The sequence below is a fragment of the Coregonus lavaretus genome (assembly GCF_964263955.1).
Source record: "Coregonus lavaretus genome assembly, chromosome: 3".
In the NCBI taxonomy this organism is placed as follows: domain Eukaryota; kingdom Metazoa; phylum Chordata; class Actinopteri; order Salmoniformes; family Salmonidae; genus Coregonus; species Coregonus lavaretus.
This window is the reverse complement of record NC_139990.1, coordinates 31,129,619-31,151,683: the sequence shown is the minus strand read 5'-3', so window position 1 is coordinate 31,151,683 and position 22,065 is coordinate 31,129,619. Positions and strand designations below refer to the sequence as shown.

General features: G+C 43.0%; 1 protein-coding gene across 1 annotated transcript; it reads left to right on the top strand.

Annotated features, from left to right (window-relative positions):
• Positions 1 to 806: 806 nt before the first annotated feature.
• On the top strand, positions 807 to 20,929 carry LOC311115611 (TGF-beta receptor type-2-like). Its single transcript, XM_084157321.1, has 7 exons — positions 807 to 1,026; positions 5,642 to 5,792; positions 6,490 to 6,680; positions 9,174 to 9,946; positions 10,465 to 10,606; positions 19,341 to 19,465; positions 19,771 to 20,929. The coding sequence occupies exons 1-7, from the start codon at positions 954 to 956 to the stop codon at positions 20,029 to 20,031; spliced, it is 1,716 nt and encodes a 571-aa protein (XP_084013447.1). The 5' UTR covers positions 807 to 953; the 3' UTR covers positions 20,032 to 20,929.
• Positions 20,930 to 22,065: the final 1,136 nt, after the last annotated feature.

The following is a 22,065-nucleotide window of genomic DNA, read 5'->3' as shown; positions in this document are numbered from 1 at the left end:
GAGGCCTAAAGGTCCTAAAGCACACCTGTGCCGCTTTTTGTATCACAGTGCAATGATAAAACTGGGGGGGAAGACAAAAATGCAATTTCAGAATGTGGGGGGGTTATGTCCCCCCGTCCCCAGTGAAAGTTGCGCCCATGGGTTTGAAGTCTGACATCATGGTTTGAGTATGCAAAGTGAAAACATATGCTGGCAGCCCAGCAATATAGCAGTAATTTATTGGTGTTACAGTGGACTTAACCCCTGAGTACCACCCATCAAACCAACACCAAGGAACAAGGAGCACTCACCACCTCTACTGCCCCCCCTCTGATGAATGATAGCTTTCCTCAGGAAAAGAGATATGCAGGAGGGGGACAATGTATCAGATGTCTAATGAACAAGTAAAGAAGTTATGTAATTTGTTCTTATGTTTGTGGACATCAGACACAGTTGAATGTTGTCTGATCAATAATTTGTGTGTTATGGTAAATGACACAGTGAAGTGTATAAAAATGTAAAAAATGACTGAAATTGTTGCATAATTGTAAGTAGAGAAGTGTTAAGTTCATGTTTTGTTTGGATGTATACTTCTCCTCACTTCTTTCGAAATCATTGCCATCTATTTTGGAGCGTGTCATTTCAAGTTTTGCCTTGTTCTGTGCTCATAATAACATGTTTCAAGACCAGTGAGCCACAAGTCCAGCAGTTCAGAAGTAGCCTAAAGAAAAAAAACTGTCCTGCCCTTTCTGAAGATTTCCTGTTTCATGAAAAGTGCATACATACTGTCCGACTCAGTATGTATGCAAGTTCTGCCTGCACTATTTACTTTAACTGGGGGTTGCTTGAGACGCAGGAGAGCAACAGGCGAACCGAAAAAAAATCAGAAGAACGTCTCGAATTAAAGTCTGGATATTTACTATAATCAAGGCTTAAGTAAATGAAAAGAAGAGGAGTTTATAGTCCGTTTCTAAATGGAGCTTCTTCGGTTTTCTGCTTTCTGGTGTGGAACGATACTCTTTGGTAGTATTCTGCTAGAACAGAAGGGTGAGTTAAAACTTTATTTCAAGTAGCCTATGAATGTTGGTGGTTGGCTATAGTGTTATCAAGGTATTAAAGTAATTATTGAAACATTTATGAGGTTATTGACCGCTAGTAACGTTGACACTTGTTTCTGTTTCCCCAAATTATAACTTCTAAATTGCCATTCAATTTTTGTAGCAGGTGGTCAAACGTAATCTAGCTTTAAAACTCTACATTTTGGTGGAAGGCAAAATGTTCATCTCATTTCAGCTAAACCTCGCAAATATATTGATTGGCTGGTGTTACTGCGAATTTGTATGCATAGTATTTAATGTATGCAAATTACGCAGTCAGTGTTGTTCAATATCAGGAACTCAGGAACTGTGGTACATTTATACCCAAATCATACTTTTTTACTAAAGTGGGGATGGAATGAATGTATGAGCATAATTTCTAACTATTTTCAATACTTCAAGTGGGCGCTAGTATTTTCCAAGAGGAAATCACATCAGAAAATAATTTGAGTGTGTGCCATGATGTTTCTGTAAATGGGAAGTAGGCCCATGTTGTGAATTAAAGTGGCTGCTTAACACAGTGGGAGGAGGTTTAGCTACATCACCTGTTGCGATAGAAAACCTGCATGGTGGTCCTACTAATGGGACTTTTCATTCTGATGTACATTGTTGACACTGGAAGTGGGAATTATATTTGGTCTATCATTTGCAAGGTAGACACATCATAAATTGTAATCTATTTGCCCTTGTCTCCAACTCCAACCCAGTCCCAATGGCACCAAACACCGTTGACTTCTTATAATCCTCTCTCCCCCACATCTGCAATTATATTTTGCCCTGGGTGACAATTAACAGCATTCATCCCCACCATAGCCCGCCTCCTTGGGCTTAAATTACATACACTTTGAGAGGAGTTTTTCTAATGATATAATTACTTTTCACTCCACAACTACCAGCACTCAGCCCGAGATCATTCTTAGCTGTTCTGTTATAACTCTATAACAGACTACAAACTTCACCTCAGGCCAAATTCTAAATTGTACACCTCTGCAGTACTTTATATGAATGTCTTTATTGGTTTGTTTAAGCAACTCAGACATGTACAGTACACCCTAGAAACAGGAATAACAGAATATAGCCTAATACCATGGATACTTCACTGTCTATACTGCTGTGTGAATGCTGCCACCTGCAGTGGATGTGGCTTCTCTAGATCTGCTCCAGTTACTCTGGTTTTCAGACTTGCAGGTTGTATTTCTGTTGCTTCAAGCTGCAGCTCTACTCCACCTTGCAGGTTGTGAACAGGCAGCTACAGTAGGCTTTTTGTCCTGGTGCAGAAGTATAACATTATCTCCTAAGTCAGTAACCTTCATATTCTCTAACATAGAGAGATACAGTATACTACTGCACTGTGAGGACGTTGGAGGGAAGAGAACCTTATTTTCTCTCTCTCCTGTACCGACATTAGAGAGAGGGGTGATTATTTTGACATGGATGGTCACATGACCTGACAAAGTGGCTCTATCAGGTTCGCACCCCTGCCAGCTGGTCCAATACAGCGGAGACCCAGGTTGCGTCCCAAATGGCGCCCTATTCTCTATATAGTAAACTACTTTTGACCAGAGCCTATGAGGAAATCCTCGAGCTGCACATGCAGACAGGCCCAGTTAACTGCCAATAACCCACTTTCACTATTGGTTGTGTCACGAGGACACTGCTGATGCAAGTAACAGGTTGAACTTTCTCTTCCTATGTGTGCAGTCTGTTACACTTAGACTTAGTGTGGGTATGTGGCAGTGACATCATTCAGTGTGTAAGATCTCGCCCTCCTCCATCTCTTTTGACTTAATTTCACTTAATCTTTGTTTTAGCAATTAGGAGCGTCTGATTTCGGTCAGTTTCTGTTTTTATTAACGCTAAAGACATGCCATAAAGGTCTGGAAGGAGAGCAAATGGAAAAGAAGGGAGATATGTGGCGGTGCTCTCTAGGGTGCAAAATCTCTCAATTTCTTTCTCTTTCTTGCATTTTCTTTCTCTCTTGCTCTCTCTTTCCAACCCCTCAGTGAGAAAGGCCTGAAGATTGTTTGATCCATTCTACCTTAGCCTTACAGGCTAACCAAAGTGGACTGTTTTGGGGTTATAGTTTAACTTTATTTAGTGTTCGAAATGTGCTGTCTACGTGTTATTGCGGCAATTATTAAGGTAATCGACAGTTCACTGGCACCCTCCAACAGCATAACTCTCTAAATTATGATTAGCTTTTGTAACAGGTGGGCAAACCCAGCAATAGTACACATTTTTGCTCTTAGGGACAATGTTCCTCTCACCAATGATACAGAATGGCTATTCACTAAAGAAACACTAGCTGCGTCTGAAATGGCACCCTGTATACCCTTTATTGTGCACTACTTTAGACCAGAACCCTGTGGGCCCTGGTCAAAAGTAGTGTACTATATAGTGAATAGGATGCCATTTCAGACGCAGCTAGTGTGTAAAGTTGGACCAAGTCTTCAAATGATAAAACGACCCATGTGGGGTTTGGGGCTGGATAATGCTTGCATATTTTCCCAGTGGTACAGACCAGTGCTGATAGATAAAGTCAAGGGAGATAGAGATGTCCTCTCCCCATCTCGCAGCCAAAAGATCCCTGTTCCCACATACTTTACTGTGGTGATTGTAGTGAAAACAGCATTCCTTCATAGTAATTGGGATTGGAGGAGTTGCCATGTGTCTGGGATTTGTATGCTCTTACTTCAGCCAAACAGCAGCATGCAGTCTAATGTTTATCAGGAGCAGCACACGCAGTGCAAGGACAGCCAGATAACCAGTAGAATTTATTTGGGTGTTGCACACGCACAAACACTTATTTATTCTCTCTCTCTCTCTCTCTCTCTCTCTCTCTCTCTCTCTCTCTCTCTCTCTCTCTCTCTCTCTCTCTCTCTCTCTCTCTCTCTCTCTCTCTCTCTCTCTCTCTCTCTCTCTCTCTCTCTCTCTCTCTCTCTCTCTCTCTCTCTCTCTCTCTCTCTCTCTCTCTCTCACACACACACACACAAACAAACAAATACACGCTCCAACATTATCTACTGCTTTTTGATATTCACAAAGTGAATTGGCAAGACACCAACTAATCAAATTCCCAAATTAAAGACTACACGACTGAAAGATATACTGATGTTCAATGTTCCCTTTGTTTGTTTTTATGTCTTGTCTAGTGGTTGTCTCAGTAGAGATGACTATCAAACACAAACAGGCACACAACACACCACTGACTGCCCGTGTGAAGTCAAGTCTTAACACGACCATAGTAGATGGATGGCACTGCAGAATGTGCTGATTGTTCACAGTAGAATTTAGGCTCTAGGGAAATAGTTTACATATGGTTGAAAAATTAATGTACATGTAACATTGTAATTAATGGATTAGAGAATGAATTGGGGAAGAACACAGGAATACAAATGTATCAGTTACTTTGAAAACTGTCTCTTGGAATAATTATACTTAGCTACATAGTACCGAAAGGAACATCATTTTTGTCTGTTTCACATATTATTTCCAAAGTGAAATTGTCAAGTCTCTCAGTAATGATACATTCCTTCACATAGTCTGGACTGAGATATGAGGTTAATGTTTCACTGTACTCACTGATGTTCAACAGACCAAACTCTTACAGTGTAGGAGATGTCCATGTTAATATGTAATATATTAGATGAGAAAGTTCACCTTTCTGGTGTTTGTAGCCTTTTGTTTGTCAGTGTAATTGGAGGGAAATGTCAGTTTCCCAAGTCGAGCAAAGTTATCATCTTCGTTGGGTTAGTACAGTTTAGGCTCATATGAAAGCAAACAACGGCCGGGGTTCAATCCAAAACTGTGCTATAGCGCGCTTGACATTTAAAGGTAATTGAGCCAACATCTGCAGCATTTACCGCGATCAAATTAAATCCCGGTCAAAGTTCTTATCTTGTGTTTTAGACCCTCAGAGTGAACTGTACCCATTTGTAATAGATACTTTTTTTTCTTTTTTTTAACCCTTATTTTACCAGGTAAGTTGACTGAGAACACATTCTCATTTACAGCAACGACCTGGTGAATAGTTACAGGGGAGAGGAGATGAATGAGCCAATTGGAAGCTGGGGATGATTAGGTGGCCATGATGGTATGAGGGCCAGAATGGTAATTTAGCCAGGACACCAGAGGTAACACTCCTACTCTTACTCTTACAGTAAGTGCCATAGGATCTTTAGTGAACACAGAAAGTCAGGACACCCGTTTAACGTCCCATCCAAAAGATGGCTCCCTACACAGGGCAATGTCCCCAATCACTGCCCTGGGGCATTTTTTTTAGACCAGAGGAAAGAGTGCCTCCTACTGGCCCTCCAACACCACTTCCAGCAGCATCTGTTCTCCCATCCAGGGACTGACCAGGACCAACCCTGCTTAGCTTCAGAGGCAATCCAGCAGTGGCATGTAGGCTAGTATGCTGCTGGCGTGAAGTAAAGTGCTGCAGTAAAGAGTGAACGTATTTGATGACACATGAGTAACCTAAACTAACTAACTATTGACTGCCTCAAATAACCATATCCCTTTGTAAACTATCAATCCCCTATCTCTTTGTGTCTCCGCCCCAGGGGTCTCGTCACTGAGCATGCTGAAGCTGAGGCGTCTGTGTAAGTTCTGTGACGTGGAATCTACCAGCTGTACGGGCACAGAGAGCTGTATGACCGACTGTAGGATCACATCCATCTGCCCCCATCCAGATGACGTGTGTGTCAGCATCTGGTGAGTGACTACAGTACCCCTCATCATCTCTCATTGGGAGTTGGAATGACCTTTAAACTTGACCTTAGGAGAGCATGCTGGGCAGTGGGGACAGTGACACACTACGACCATGTTAGTGAGTGACAGAGCAGAAATTAATAATCTTGCTTGGTTGATTTGTCGTTTAAAAACTAAATTTGCCGTCAACAAGGTTTAGCTAAGTAGCCAAACCCAAGAGTGCCCCACCCACTAACCCAACCAAATATAGTTGCGAAATTTGAATGTTAAAAAAGTGGAGAACTAGATTTGGTCTCCTGTTCGAAGCTGAAGGCAATGCCACTGTTTCTCATTACATTTACAGCAGTAGGAGCTGAAGTCAGCAGAACTCCTAATGCCATGTTCACAGCAACACCTCTTAAAATGGGTTTCACTACATAATCTCCACACCACCAGCAGGAGACCTGAGTGCCCATTTGTAGGTCCATTTGTGCACCTTCAGGATTATTCACTGCACATGTACGGTAGTATTTTGTAACTGGGGGATATATTCAGTACAACCTAACCTGACCTCTGTATCAAATCATTACGATAATGCTTAGACTACAATTTGTTAATTTGTCAAGTTATTTTCCCTTTTATTACTGTAGCTTACATTTTCGATCTGTTTCATAAAACTGAATTGGAGTGGAACTAATGGCTCCTGTTTTCTTGTTTCTAGGAGGATGAAAGATGACAATGTCACCATAGACACGATATGCCACAACCCAGCCCATAAGCTGCATGGTCTGATGCTGGAGGACTATAACAACAGCAAGTGTGAGATGAGGGAGAGGAATGGCATGGGCTCCCAGTTCTTCATCTGCTCCTGCTCCGAGGACGAGTGCAACAACCACGTGTTCTTCACCCCCTGTAAGTCCCTATGTATTGCTATGCCACCTGTTATGTCATGCTGAAGATAGTCTTTTGTAGGCATTATTATTGGTCATACAAGTGCAATGACCATGTCTTCTTCACCTTCTGTGAGTCCCTATGTCACCAGTTATATAATCGCTAAGATTGTGTTATGTAGGCTAGGCATTACAATTGATGATATAGTTTACTAACACTTTTGACGTAACTCAAAAGTAATGAACGCTTAAGCAATTCCTTATTAGGTTGTCAAGTAAGACGCTAACATGTGTGTACTGTTATACACCCTCCATATACAAGATTGCAAACAGGTTTTGCATTGCGGAGGCATTTTGGCTGTAGTCTCTCATTCTAATCTTGGCCCTGGAATCAAATGTATTTTGACTACAGCATCCAAGCAGTAATAACACAGAGGTACATTTTCAAGAACTGGCTTTCCAGAGCCCAAAATTGAAAGCATCTGCACATCGCGAACAACGACGTCATGGAAAAACATTTCACCTCACCGTGGAGGATGGATAGCTCCGCTGTACACCATCTAACTTCATGCTCACCACATAACATATGACAACACTACTCACTTGAAGCATTATGTACGTAACAAACAGAAATAAAAGGTGAAAACAGCGTATGCGTGTTTAATACAATGTTCTTGAACCCGGCCCCAAGGGGGGGTAGGAACTACAAAACTTTCCTCTGTGGGCCATATTCACTGAGAGATGGCAGAGCCACAGGGACAGGTTTGTTATGACGGATCGCTTCTCTCTCTCACTCTGCGAAAACAAAAACAAACTCCACTGAGGGCACGTTGAAGATTTCAGACGTGGTTTCCTGACTGAAAAAAAGGAGCGAGCGAGTAAGCGCTTGACGGGCACTTTCTGTATTGTATGCACACACACGTTCATAGACACACAAATACACAAACACGCACACACACACACACAAATGCATGCACGTACGCAGACACACATGCAGGCACACACACACAATCCTCCACTGCCAAACATGTTCCTAATACAGTATCTCTGTCTGTATTTATAGAACACCAGCAGCCACCCCAGCAGTCATAGTCTGCCTGTTCAGACAGCATGTTAATGACTCATTTACAACCCTTCAAATCCTAACTGATCTGGGATCTGGGATTTTGCGTGACATGTTGTGTTTTATTATGTTTTTACGAGACTTCTGCCATCCCCAGAAATAGGATTGTAAACATAGCATATGCATAAACCTTCCCCAGATTACTCGGACTAGCAGACACAGACATCACTCCTTAAGAGCATAAGAATCAGACATAGACTAGGTCTATAAAGGAAACACAATATGTGGTTGACTGGGGCATGGTTCAGCCTTGGTGTGTTTAACAGCCAACAAGCTAACTTCAGCTTCGTAGCTTTCAGATGCTTATTGACATTCCTCATGGAAGTGTGAGGTTCCTCTGCTTTACTGGAAAAGAGCAGGGTACGTTGCGCATAGCAAGATGCTCTGAGACAATATAGCTACTTGGCTACTTCCTATTGATTTCCTAGTGCAGAAGGAGTTGGAATGTAATGTACTGTATAGTATGTATGACATTCAAGCACAACTGAAATGTCAAATGTCAAAGTATAAGCTACTGCACTCGTCATGTATCCCACTTAGTCCTTTGTGGTCATTGTTTTCTATGCAGTGTGACCCTTGTGGTCAGTCCAGCTACTCATAGCGAGTGAAAAGGCTATTGTGAAAATATACTCAAGTTTTAGAGTAGAGTATGAGAACTGAGGAGTTCTAATATTGTAGAGGTGTATAAATAAGTATTGTAGAATATACCTAACTGGGGGGCAGGTCTAATCTATGGTACAGAATAGGTACACTACTGGTCAAAAGTTTTAGAACATCTACTCATTCAAGGGTTTTTCTTTATTTTTACTATTTTCTACATTGTAGAATAATAGTGAAGACATCAAAACTATGAAATAACACATATGGAATCATGTAGTATCCAAAAAGTGTTAAACAAATGAAAATATATTTGTTCTTGCCATAATATGGACTTGGTCTTTTACCAAATAGGGCTATCTTCTGTATACCCCCCCTACCTTGTCACAAATTAACTTTTAAGAAGGCACACCTGTTAATTGAAATGCATTCCAGGTGACTACCTCATGAAGCTGGTTGAGAGAATGCCAAGAGTATGCAAAGCTGTCATCAAGGCAAAGGGTGGCTATTTGAAGAATCTCAAATATAAAATATATTTTGATTTGTTTAAAACTTTTCTGGTTACTACATGATTCCATATGTGTTATTTCATAGTTTTGATGTCTTCACTATTATTCTACAATGTAGAAAATAGTAAAAATAAAGAAAAACCCTTGAATGAGTAGGTGTTCTAAAACTTTGACCGGTAGTGTATATTCTACAATATTTTTACCAAGTATGCAAGGTATTGTATAACTAATCTATAACATCTACCTTGTCTCTCTTTTTCTCTCTTGTCTTTCCTCTCCACCCCAGACTCTCTTGACTCCCAGGTGGTGTCGGTGATCCTGGTCAGCCTGGTTCCTCTGCTGGTTCTGGCCGTCCTGGTCATCACATCCTTCTATTGGTACCGCATCTACCACCAGCGGCGCGCCGGCGCCAAGCGCAAGAAGACACCTCTTGACTTCAGCGTCAACCGCGCCATCATGATGGACGACGACGGCTCGGACAGCAGCTCCACGCACGCCAACAACCTCAACCACAATACGGAGCTCCTCCCCATCGAGCTGGACGCCCAGGTGGGCAAGGGCCGCTTCGCAGAGGTCTACAAGGCCAAGCTGAAGCAGGGCGCCACGGGGGCCGGCGAGCCTTTCGAGACCGTCGCCGTCAAGATTTTTGCAGATGAAGAGTATGCCTCGTGGAAGAACGAGAAGGACATCTTCTCGGACGCCGACCTGCGCCACGAGAACGTCCTGCACTTCCTGACCGCGGAGGAACGTAAGGTGGAGAAACAGTATTGGCTGATCACGGCCTACCACCCCCGGGGCAACCTCCAGGAGTACCTGACGCGCCACGTCATCAGCTGGGACGACCTGTGGGTGCTGGGCGGGTCTCTGGCGAGGGGCGTGGCCCACCTGCACAGTGACCACACGCTGTGCGGACGCTACAAGGTGCCCATCGTCCACCGGGACATCAAGAGCTCCAACATCCTGGTGAAGGGGGACCTCACTTGCGTCCTGTGTGACTTCGGCCTGGGTCTGCGTCTGGACAACTCGCTGTCTGTGGACGAGCTGGCCAACAGTGGACAGGTACAGATTATTCACTCCTGTCTCTCCTTTCTACTTAGGCTGCATCCAAAATGGTACCATATTCTCTATGATTAGGGCACTATGTAGGAATAGGGTGCCATTTTATTTGACCAATGCTCATAGGGCCCTGGTGAAAAGTAGTGCACTATTTTGGGAATAGGGTGCCATTTCAGACACACTAGTGTCTGGCTCACTTTCTTTTACGAGCTCCTCTTCTGGACAACAGATGAATGATATCCATAGAGCAAGTGCTGCTAGGCCTTTTGTTTTATTACAGGAATTAGACAAACAGCCCAGGCTGTCAGTTAAAACTGCAGTTGAATTGTACTGTTACATGGTACTGGAAGCATTCATGCATGTTCTACTATCAATAGCATTAGAATGGAGTAGAATAGAACAGAATACAATACAATACAATAGAACAGAATAAAACAGAATAGAACAGAATAGAAAATAACAGAATAGAATAGAACAGTTTTGATAATGATAATCTTGTCCTTGTTGGTCTCACTCTACAGGTGGGCACTGCCAGGTACATGGCCCCTGAGGTGCTGGAGTCCAGGATCAACCTGGAGAACATTGAGTCGTTCAAGCAGACAGACGTCTACTCAATGGCCCTGGTACTGTGGGAGATCACCTCCAGGTGCAATGCCATTGGAGGTAAAGTAACACCACATTAATTCTGACCAATCACGTGACTGTGCTGCATTAGACAGTAGCGAATTTACAGGCAGGAGAGCAATATTTTGATTTTAAGTAGTGACCTTGTGTAAGTGATATAGAGGGATAGGTGTACTTCTCTGTAAAGGTTCCCTTAAGCTTGTTTGTAAACAAAGTAAATGTAAACAAACACTATATAGCCTAAAAACATGGTTACAACCATAATTATGATATCATGGATAGTCAGTCCTTGCATCTATAGCTCTTTCTATGAATTTGGGAGTGGTTACATTTCTCCAGTCCCATCCCTCAGCTTTTTACTGAAACAGGGGTAGGTAGTACCGCTTTAAGGTGTTTATAGTGTATTGGCCACCTATTATGCATATGGGAATAAAGGGGGTGGGTCTCGATTTTCCACCTTTCTCCCGAAGTGTGCACTTTCACACAGCCAGTGTCTCACATCTCCATTACTTACTGTGGTGTGGGAACCATTTCAGAGAAACCAAAACGTGTCAAAAACACAATTCTCAAAGAACAACAGCCTTCCCTTCACTAATGTACCATTCTTCCTGTTTGTCATCTCTCTGAACAACAAGGCCAGGATATGGGCAAATAATACAAATGGGTGATTATCCAATGGGCATCCTACGGCAAGCCACAGGGCCATATTTTATGTGACAGGGAGGAATTTATTTTTCACTTCTCTCTGTGTCTCTGTGGTCCATTTTGTCTTGTGGGTGATCCTGTTTGACCATTGTGTCAGAACGTTGATTGAATGTTAGTGTTGGTGCTCGCCTGCTTCCAGCGCGGCCATTTCCTGTTTTCCCTTTGGTAACTAGTGGCCCCTTAAACGCTGTCACCTCGGTAGCGCTGCCACAGAGCCCTTTGAAGGAAAAATGGCCAAATGATCAGCCTGTTAGACCCTCTCACTTTTTCCTCCATCGGCAGGGGGTGAAGAATACTATATGTGTGCCCATTGGGTACACCTCTGAAATGAAAATAGTTAATTTCCCCTCTCTCTTGCTTTCTCTCTCCTCGTCACTCACTCACTCACTCACTCACTCACTCACTCACTCACTCAGTCTGTCTGTTTGTCTCTCTCTCTCTCTCTCTCTCTCTCTCTCTCTCTCTCTGTCTGTCTGTTTGTCTCTCTCTCTCTTTATCACCCTCTCGCTCGCTCTCTGTCTGTCTCCCTCTCTCCCTTCCTCTCTCTCTCTCAGCAGTCTCTTGTGCTGAGGCCTATACTCTACAGTAATAATTTACTCTTCCCCCACGTCATGACATTACGTTCATCCACCATCCACGACTATTCCCGCTGGCACTGTAGACAGACAGTGGTGAGAGGCCAGGATAGCATGGATTTACGGGAGAGGGGAAGCGGGGCGCCTTCCTACTCCTGGATGGGAATAGGACCGGTGAGGAGAGAAGCAGCTGGGATAATCCATGTTTTGGTTTAGTCTGGTCTCTCCCAGGCAGTACCACTCGTCTTCCCATAGACTGGCATCTGTTCCGATAACAGTGGAGGGGTGAAATGTCTAGTGCGTTAGGAAGGCCCAAGGAGACTTTCCCATATTGAAAAGTTAAATCGCTGTTGGAATTGACCTATTCTCCCACCTTGGTACAGCAAGAAGCTGCCTTATTTTGTGTAATAACGTTGCTGCGCTGACAGTTTGTTTGGATATTCCCTTGGGGGTAAAATGTTTGTAGAGTTAGAATGACTAACTCAACAAATGCTACTATCTATGTCAGTGAAACTGGCACTCACATAACTACAGTACATGCATTTTTACCACTTCCCATGCTATCATCCCAGCTCGGTGAGTCAATATTGATGGCATAAAACTCCTCTCAAATTAGAAAACACACACTCTTCCCTCTTCCCCAAACACAGACTGACACATCTCAGTGCATCATTATAATGAGTGGGTAGGTGAAGCCGCCAAGGCTTCCCTGTCTGTCTGTTTGTCTGTCTGTCTCAGCCGCCACCTGCCACAGTGCCTCAGCAGACAGATGTCAGAACAGCTCCCGTTGTCTCGCTGCCTTGCCTGGCAGACCGCCACATAACACAGGCAGTCAGTCAGTTCATAGCCACTTTGTCACAGTTTCGGGGCCTTTCGTATGATCTGGGATCTGTCACATGGTACGAACGCGCCTGTCTGTCAACAGGGTCAGTCGCGACCTCAGAGAAAGCAGCAGCAGCCATCACAATGCACACTTTATCCTCTAAGTAAAAATAAGGACAAGTAAAAAGAAACAACTGTGGGAGAAAGTAATAAATACATCGTCCCGGGGCCGTCTCTTTTCCCGAAATGTCTTTCCCATATAATTTGCACGGCTGGAATTAGGGGCGGGAAAGACGGGAGGGCGTTCCATGGCGGGTTTAGAGAGGAATGGGAGAACAGTGGTGTTGACCGTCCCACTGTAGGAGAAATTCCTTCACTCCCCTGAGGGAGAAGACAGGGTTAGGGTATAGTGGAGAAAGGCAGCTGCTATCCAGATGTCATGGCCTCACCTCAAGCCTGAATGGGCCCCATGCTGTCTGTCTTGTCTGTTTGTCTGTATGGCTAGCTGTCTGACAAGCTGTCTGGCAAGCTGTCTGGCTAGCTGTCTGGCAAGCTGTTTGGCAAGCTGTCTGTCTGTCTTTTCTGTCTGTCTGTACCCTTACAGAAAAACCACATGATTTCACATGTGGAAAATCACATGATTTCACATGAAATTTCACATGTTTTTGTAACACTTCACATGTGATCACAAGTTTTCACGTGTAGTTTCATGTTATCCCATGTTGCTTTACATGTTACCACATTAGTTTCACATAAGATCACGTGATCACATGAAAACATGTGATTTTGGAACACTACATGTGTTCACATGAAATTAATGTGTTTCTTTCGTAAGGGTATGTCTTCCTGTCTGGCTGGCTGTCTGGATGGCTGTCTGTGTCTGGCTTCCTGGCTAGTTTGCAGCCTGTCTGTCTGGCTGTCTGTCTGTCACCCAGGGCTTTAACAACCTGTGAGGAATATAAAACAAGGTCAGAGCCATCGCCACAAACTCTCAGCTTAATCAAAACCATCAGAGGAGAGGAGTAGAATAGAAAAGTGTATCGTTCTCCAAGATGGAGGGAGAGAGTGTCAAGCTGTGACTCTTGTCAAGACTACAGATTCCTGTTACTTTTTTGGCTTCGGATCAGAAGCAGACTTTTGTTAGCTCTATGAGGATCTGTTTTCTTGAATTATTATACTACTATACTGTAGATAGTGTACTAGAAAAGAACCAATACAAAGTACTGTATGATGAAGACAGAGAATAACACATTCCTATGTGCATGAGGGGTACTGTATGTCTGTGGGTTTACATTCGTCATTATGTTTTCCCCCTTTTCATTATCGTATTGTATTGTTAGGTGTTACTGCACTGTTGGAGCTAGAAACATAAGCATTTCGCTACACCCGCGATAACATGTGCAAAATATGTGTACGCGACTAATAAAATTTGATTTGTTTTTGATTTCAACTTTAATGTCAACTGGCACGTAGTGGTTCAGATATACTCAGGTGGTGGCATGCTTGCGCAAACACAGGGTACAGTTTGAACAGCACTGTAACTTAAACAGGTCAGACTTTGAACCAGGAAACCAGACTGAGACCTGATGGTTAATAGCATGAGGGAGAGAGAGGCGGTGTGGTGGTGAGATCCAAAAAAGACAACAGGCTGGCCATGTAGTCTAAACCTATGGAAACATGTCTGAGCTGCCAAAAATGTACTGTGTTAACATTACAAACCACCAAGAGGAAGTCGATGGAGAACTACAGAGCGGAAATGTTGAGAATTTTTTTTGATTCACTTGTTCAAATCAAATCAAATTGTATTTGTCACATGTGCCGAATACCGTGAAATGCTTACTTACAAGCACTTAACCAACATTGCAGTTAAGAAAAATAAGAGTTTAGAAAATATTTACTTAATAAACTAAAGTTTAAAAAAATAACACAATAAAATAAAGATAACAAGGCTGTAAACAGGCGTTACCGGTACTGAGTCAATGTGCGGGGGTACAGATGAACTATTCACCAGTCTTATGGCTGGGGGATAGAAGCTGTTAAGGAGCCTTTTGGACCTAGACTTGGCACTCCGGTAACGCTTGCCGTGCAGTAGCAGAGAGAACAGTCTATGACTAGGGTGGCTGGAGTCTTTGACCATTTTTAGGGCCTTCCTCTGACACGCACTACCCTCTGTAGCGCCTTGCGGTCGGATGCCGAGAAGTTGCCATACCAGGCAGTGATGCAACCAGTCAGAATGCTCTCAATGGTGTAGTTGTATAACTTCTTGAGGATCTGAAGACCCATGCCAAATATTTTCAGTCTCCTGAGGGGGAACAGGTGTTGTCGTGCCCTCTTCACGACTGTCTTGGTGTGTTTGGACCATGATAGTTTGTTGGTGATGTGGACACCTTAGGAACTTGATGCTCGCAACCCGCTCCACTACAGCCCTGTCGATGTGAATGGGGGCGTGCTCGGCCCTCCTTTTCCTGTAGTCCACCAACAGCTCCTTTCTCTTGATCACGTTGAGGGAGAGATTGTTGTCCTGGCACCACACTGCCAGGTCTCTGACCTCCTCCCTATAGGCTGTCTCATCGTTGACGGTGATCAGGCATACCACCGTTGTGTCGTCAGCAAACTTAATGATGGTGTTGGAATCGTGCTTGGTCACGTAGTCGTGGGTGAACAGGGAATACAGGAGGAGACTAAGTACGCACCCCTGAGGGGCCCCCATGTTGAGGATCAGCGTGGCAGATGTGTTGTTACCTACCCTTACACCTGGGGGGCGGCCCGTCATGAATTCCAGGATCCAGTTGTAGAGGGAGGTGTTTAGTCCCAGGGTCCTTAGCTTAGTGATGAGCTTTGAGGGCACAATGGTGTTGAACGCTGAGCTGTAGTCAATGAACAGCATTCTCACGTAGGTGTTCTTTTTGTCCAGGTGCGAAAGGGCAGTGTTGAGTGCAATAGAGATCATCATCTGTGGATCTGTTGGGGCGGTATGCGAATTGGAGTGGGTCTAGGGTTTCTGGGATGATGGTGTTGATGTGAGCCATGACCAGCCTTTCAAAGCACTTCATGGCTACATACGTGAGTGCTACGGGTCGGTAGTCATTTAGACAGGTTACCTTGGCGTTCTTGGGCACAGGGACTATGTTGGTCTGCTTGAAACATGTAGGTATTACAGACTCGGTCAGGGACAGGTTGAAAATGTCAGTGAAGACACTTACCAGTTGGTCAGCGCATGCTCTGAGTACACGTCCTGGTAATCCGGCCTTGTGAATGTTGACCTGTTTAAAGGTCTTACTCACATCGGCTACAGAGAGCGTGATCACACAGTCGTCCGGAACAGCTGGTGCTCTCATGCATGCTTCAGTGTTGCTTGCCTCAAAGCGTGCATAGAAGTCATTTAGCTTGTCTGGTAGGCTCGTGTCACTGGGTAGCTCGCGGCTGGGCTTCCCTTTGTAATCCGTAATAGTTTGCAAGCCCTGCCACTTCTGACGAGCGTCAGAGCCGGTGTAGTATGATTCAATCTTAGTCCTGTATTGACGCTTTGCCTGTTTGATGGTTCGTCGGAGGGCATAGCGGGATTTCTTATAAGCGTCCGGATTAGTGTCCTGCTCCTTGAAAGCGGCAGCTCGACCCTTTAGCTCAGTGCAGATGTTGCCTGTAATCCATGGCTTCTGGTTGGGATATGTACGTATGGTCACTGTGGGGACAACTTCATCGATGCACTTATTGATGAAGCCAGTGACTGATGTGGCGTACTCCTCAATGCCAGTCTGTGCTACATATTCCAGTCTGTGCTACTTCCGTATTGAGCGAGTCACTGGTACTTCCTGCTTTTGTTTTTGCTTGTAAGCAGGAATTAGGAGGATATAATTATGGTCAGATTTGCCAAATAGAGGGCGAGGAAGAGCTTTGTACGCGTCTCTTTGTGTGGAGTAAAGGTGGTCTAGAGTTTTTTGTTGTTGAGACCATTTCAGACTTTTCTCATGTCATATGACAACTCACACTGAGTGAAAAGGACCACCTCTCTGATGTATGATGTATCTCAATGTGTCAATATATCAGTTATCATAAAAGGTGATTTCTTCATTAACAGTTCTAAAACAGGTATGTGGGTCAATAGGAAAGTGATATGTGCTTTAGAAATACTTCATAACGTCATTAATTTACCTTAACTGAACAGGTCATCCTTACTTAACTCACTTGCTTTGCATGAGCAGTTCTCAGTAATATACCCAGTCAGTGTTAAACCTTTTTTCTCAAACCACTAGCTATATTCTCTGTCTTGTTGTTGTCTCATCCATTGCAGAATTTAATGTTAGGTTGGTTGGCCTGAAAATACCAGTTTCTCTCTTAAACCAATATTGACCATTCCTTCCTTTTTAGCAAACACTGCTTGTGTGGAGACCAGCAATTCATATGGCATATTTTGGGAGCTATTGTTTTCGAATAAGACGATAAACAAAATTGCACCAAAAAAAATGCAATTGGCTCCCATTACACTACCCCGAAACTATTTACATTTTAGTTATTTAGCAGATGCTCTTATCCAGCAAACTTACAGTAGTGATTGCATACATTTTCAAACTTCTCCCCCGTGGGAATCAAACCCTCTACCCTGGCATTGCATGCGCCATGCTCTACCAACTGAGCTACATGGGACACTAGAAAAAAAGGAAGAACCACTATTCCTTTACTCACTTGAATAATGACAGATGAGTGGGCGGGTGGGTGTATTTTTGCTAAAACACTGAAATAAGGGACATCTTCTTGTCAAAAACAGGAAGCTCATGCCTGTAGAGTCAGCTGTTGGCTCACGCCGTGACCTAGCATCCGATTCCTGTCTGTGTGCATATGGACTTGCTGTGAGGCCTCTCTTCTGGGCAGGGACTGCCCGTTTCTCATCTGTCAGCCGGAATTCAGTTGGACAGTATTACAGTACTGTACAGGGAAATAGCTGATCAGCTTTAAAGGTCCAATGCAGGCATTTTTTATCTCAATATCAAATCATTTCTGGGTAACAATTAAATACCTTACTGTGATTGTTTTCAATTAAAATGGTCAAACAGAAACAAAAATTGCTTCTTAGCAAAGAGCAATTTCTCAAGCAAGAATTTAGCTAGGACTGTCTGGGAGTCATCTGAGTGAGGTGGGGAAAACAGAACATTTGCTGTTATTGGAGAGATTTGGAACTCTCTTTCTTATTGGTCTATTAACTCATTTACCGCCTGGTGATGTCAAAACTGGCTGGCCAAAACTCCATCCCATCAAAAGGCTGAAATTTCAAGCAGTCTTTTCAAGCAGCTCTTACACAATTTCCCTGTGTTATTCCAACCTCATAGTGTGGAAATATACATAAAACACAGGAAAATAACATTTCTCACTGCACTGGGCCTTTTGACTTCACTTACTTAACAGGTCAACTCATCGTTGTTTTGATTGATTGTGTTGTGAGATGGTAAAGGTTTTCATTATGATCCATATACTATTTCCATGTCTTCATTCTATTCACGATGGCAGGACTAAACGAATGCAAAAGTGAAACAATAGTTTCAGTACAGGAATTCATTGCGGATGTATTTCTTAATGCCACAGTGCCATTGCCCCCGAATAACCCTGTTGTTTTCAGTTGGCTCTGTCTCATGCCTATTCCATGTTATTGTACAATAATGTTTTTGCAATATGGAGCTATTGAGGATAATTGACTTACTGGCATACAATTTTTTTGGCGTCGGAAATCTCCTTGGTTCTTACACAGAATTTGTCAGAGTACTTTAGGTACCCCATTTGGCCTTTCTGAAACAAATGTTTTTATACAAGAGCTCCGCTCTTCAACGTGAACTTGAGTTTGATTTGTTGCTCTACCCAAAGGACAGATCAGATCAATGTAAAGATAAATAATTCTCTGCAAACCGTTGACCAAGGTTTCCAGACTGCATCATCCCAAGCCAACTCTTTGAAATTCTGCCTTGAGTAAACATTATTTCTGCATGGGGTTTAACAAGCATCTTGGATGCTGCGTTATAAGATAGCTGACACTGAGCCAACGCTGAGTTGGTGAGTTATTTCAAGCACATTCTCACTGAGACCTAATGCAATAATATTGACTGTTTCTCTCAGGCAGGTTTTCCCTGGCCCCTGATCCTATGAACCTAAAACATACACTACCGGACAAAAGTTTTAGAACACCTACTCATTCAAGGGTTTTTCTTTATTTTTACTATTTTCTACATTGTAGAATAATAGTGAAGACATCAAAACTATGAAATAACACATATGAAATCATGTAGTAACCAAAAAAGTGTTAAACAAATCAAAATATATTTTATATTTGAGATTCTTCAAAAAAATGTATTTGTTCTATTTTTTTATTTAACCTTTATTTAACCAGGTAAGCCAGTTGAGAAAAAGTTCTCATTTACAACTGCGACCTGGCCAAGATAAAGCAAAGCAGTGTGATAAAAACAACAACGACACAGAGTTACATATGGAATAAACAAAACGTACAGTCAATAACACAATAGAAAATCTATATACAGTGAATGCAAATGTAGTAAGTTATGGAGGTAAGGCAATAAATAGGCCATAGTGCAAAATAATTACTATATTAACCTATAACATATATTTTGTCTTCTGTATCTCTCTGGCTCCTGTTTTAAATGTTCGGCTCTGTGTGTGTTTGTGAACAGAGGTAAAGGATTACGAGCCCCCCTTCGGTAAGGTGAGGGAGCACCCGTGTGTGGAGAGTATGAAGGACAGTGTTCTCAGAGACAGGGGACGACCAGAGATCCCCAGCAGCTGGATCAACCACCCAGTAAGTAACAAGCCCTGCCTTCATTATATTCTTACGCACACATAGGCCTATATACACACACACAAACACACACACACACACACACACACACACACACACACACACACACACACACACACACACTGCAGGTGCATAATGCACACATGCTCAGAAGAATTATTGCATAATTTCCTTGCACATTTTATAAATGTTTTACAACAGCAATCTTTTTCATAGGATCATCTGATTAGGGCCAACCTCTCTCTCTACCTACTCCAGTATCTGTGTACCACTGCTGACTGTAAGTCTCTGTGCTCCTCCCTCAGGGCATCCAGGTGGTGTGCGGCACTATAGACGAGTGCTGGGACCACGACCCCGAGGCCAGGCTAACCGCACAGTGTGTGGCCGAACGCTTCAACGACATGGAGCACCCAGACAAGCTGTCTGGACGCAGCAACTCAGAGGAGAAGATCCCCCAGGACATCTCTGTGACGGAGTTTGAAGAGATTGAGAAGAAGGAAGTATGCCTCATAAACTACAATGCCCCTGCTGGGGAGGCTGAGAACTACAAGCAACCAAGCAGCTGAGAGAGATTTAAGTGGAGTCTCTTTGTATGCGCTCTGTTTATTTGTCCTGCTTGTGACTCCAAGGAGCAAACAGAATGGCTGTTGTGTGTCATGGATGTAAAAGGGAGCAAAACTGAACAAGCCAATCAGCAAGGAACTTATCATGTTTTAAAAAAAAGATTTACAGCAGTTGCTCCAAAAACAGATTAAAGCCATGACTGGACTGGTGAAAATATAAAGCCCTCTTAACTAAATACTGTTTACACTTTATCAATAGCTATGCATACCAAATTATGTATATTCAGTTACTGTATATTCTTGATGACAATACAGTGCAGTTATATAACCATTGTATCTGGAAAAAGAAGAGAGCAGTCAATACTGATACACTAATACAATTTTAGGCCATTTTCGACTGGCTGTTTTGTACATTTTTAAAGGCGGCATTGGATGACAAAGGGACTGGAGGATGGAGCTTTATCAAAAACCAAGGTGAAAGTTTCATTCCTGGAAGCACGGTATGAGAAAAGGGCTATGAAATAAAAAATGATTCCAGGCCAATAACCCCAGGGGAATACTGATATCATATACCAAGGACTATGAACTGTAAAAGAAAGACTGTGAAATCAACCCTGGATGAGAAAAGGGGAATATAGATATTTTACTATAAAATTAAGTATATTTAATCAACAGAGGTTTATAAAGGGAATACAGATATTATGACAAAAGGACTCTGAACTGGATGTACCATACATGGAGTTTCAGCCCAGCAATAACTGCTCTAACTGCTGGGAGACATGGACATTTAATGACAAGGAAGGGAACTTGATCCTTTCTCAATTAAAGATCTCTTTCAAAAACCCTCTCTATGTATAATGTTAAAAGCCTTAATTAAAGACTTTCAGTATTCTACTCTTTTAACGATGGCGTATTTTAAATTTCTTGGCGTAGGATTCAATGTTCTCTTTTTCTTTTTGTCTGTTATTCACCTTGACCTGACCTTAGGTCTGCGGTTTGATTGAATAACCTTAAGTAGCTCATGTCCATTCTCTTCTAGCAAAAGGGATACAGTGTCTTCAGCTTGCTCTCTACCCACAGTGTTGAAGGCTCACAGTGCGTGGACTACTCCAATGTGTGGACTACTGCCAGACAGGATATTCAGTCTAACTGCATTACGGTAATATGTTAGTTCATTTCACTGCCACTCTGAAGTGGAGTTCTATTTCCTTCTCGTCAGAGTTTACAATGCTCTCACTGGTCTACCAGACTATAACACAAGGCTCACTCAGTTTGGCTCAACCTTTAGGTCATATCAGGACATGTTTTGGAGGCTGAATGCCGGTACTTGAATATTGCCAAACCACATTTTAACGGCAGTAAACATGAACACAGGTGACCTCCAATTCATGATTTATCCCCTGCCTGTTTGAACTACATTGCCTTACACTTAATATAAAATACACTGCTCAAAAAAATAAAGGGAACACTAAAATAACACATCCTAGATCTGAATGAATGAAATAATCTTATTAAATACTTTTTTCTTTACATAGTTGAATGTGCTGACAACAAAATCACACAAAAATTATCAATGGAAATCAAATTTATCAACCCATGGAGGTCTGGATTTGGAGTCACCCTCAAAATTAAAGTGGAAAACCACACTACAGGCTGATCCAACTTTGATGTAATGTCCTTAAAACAAGTCAAAATGAGGCTCAGTAGTGTGTGTGGCCTCCACGTGCCTGTATGACCTCCCTACAACGCCTGGGCATGCTCCTGATGAGGTGGCGGATGGTCTCCTGAGGGATCTCCTCCCAGACCTGGACTAAAGCATCCGCCAACTCCTGGACAGTCTGTGGTGCAACGTGGCGTTGGTGGATGGAGCGAGACATGATGTCCCAGATGTGCTCAATTGGATTCAGGTCTGGGGAACGGGCGGGCCAGTCCATAGCATCAATGCCTTCCTCTTGCAGGAACTGCTGACACACTCCAGCCACATGAGGTCTAGCATTGTCTTGCATTAGGAGGAACCCAGGGCCAACCGCACCAGCA

Coding starts and splice junctions, on each gene's coding strand:
- LOC311115611 (XM_084157321.1), top strand. CDS start 954: ATGGAGCTTCTTCGGTTTTCTGCTTTCTGGTGTGGAACGATACTCTTT. Junction 5,793..6,489: donor GACGTGTGTGTCAGCATCTG/GTGAGTGACTAC, acceptor TCTTGTTTCTAG/GAGGATGAAAGATGACAATG. Junction 6,681..9,173: donor CCACGTGTTCTTCACCCCCT/GTAAGTCCCTAT, acceptor TCTCCACCCCAG/ACTCTCTTGACTCCCAGGTG.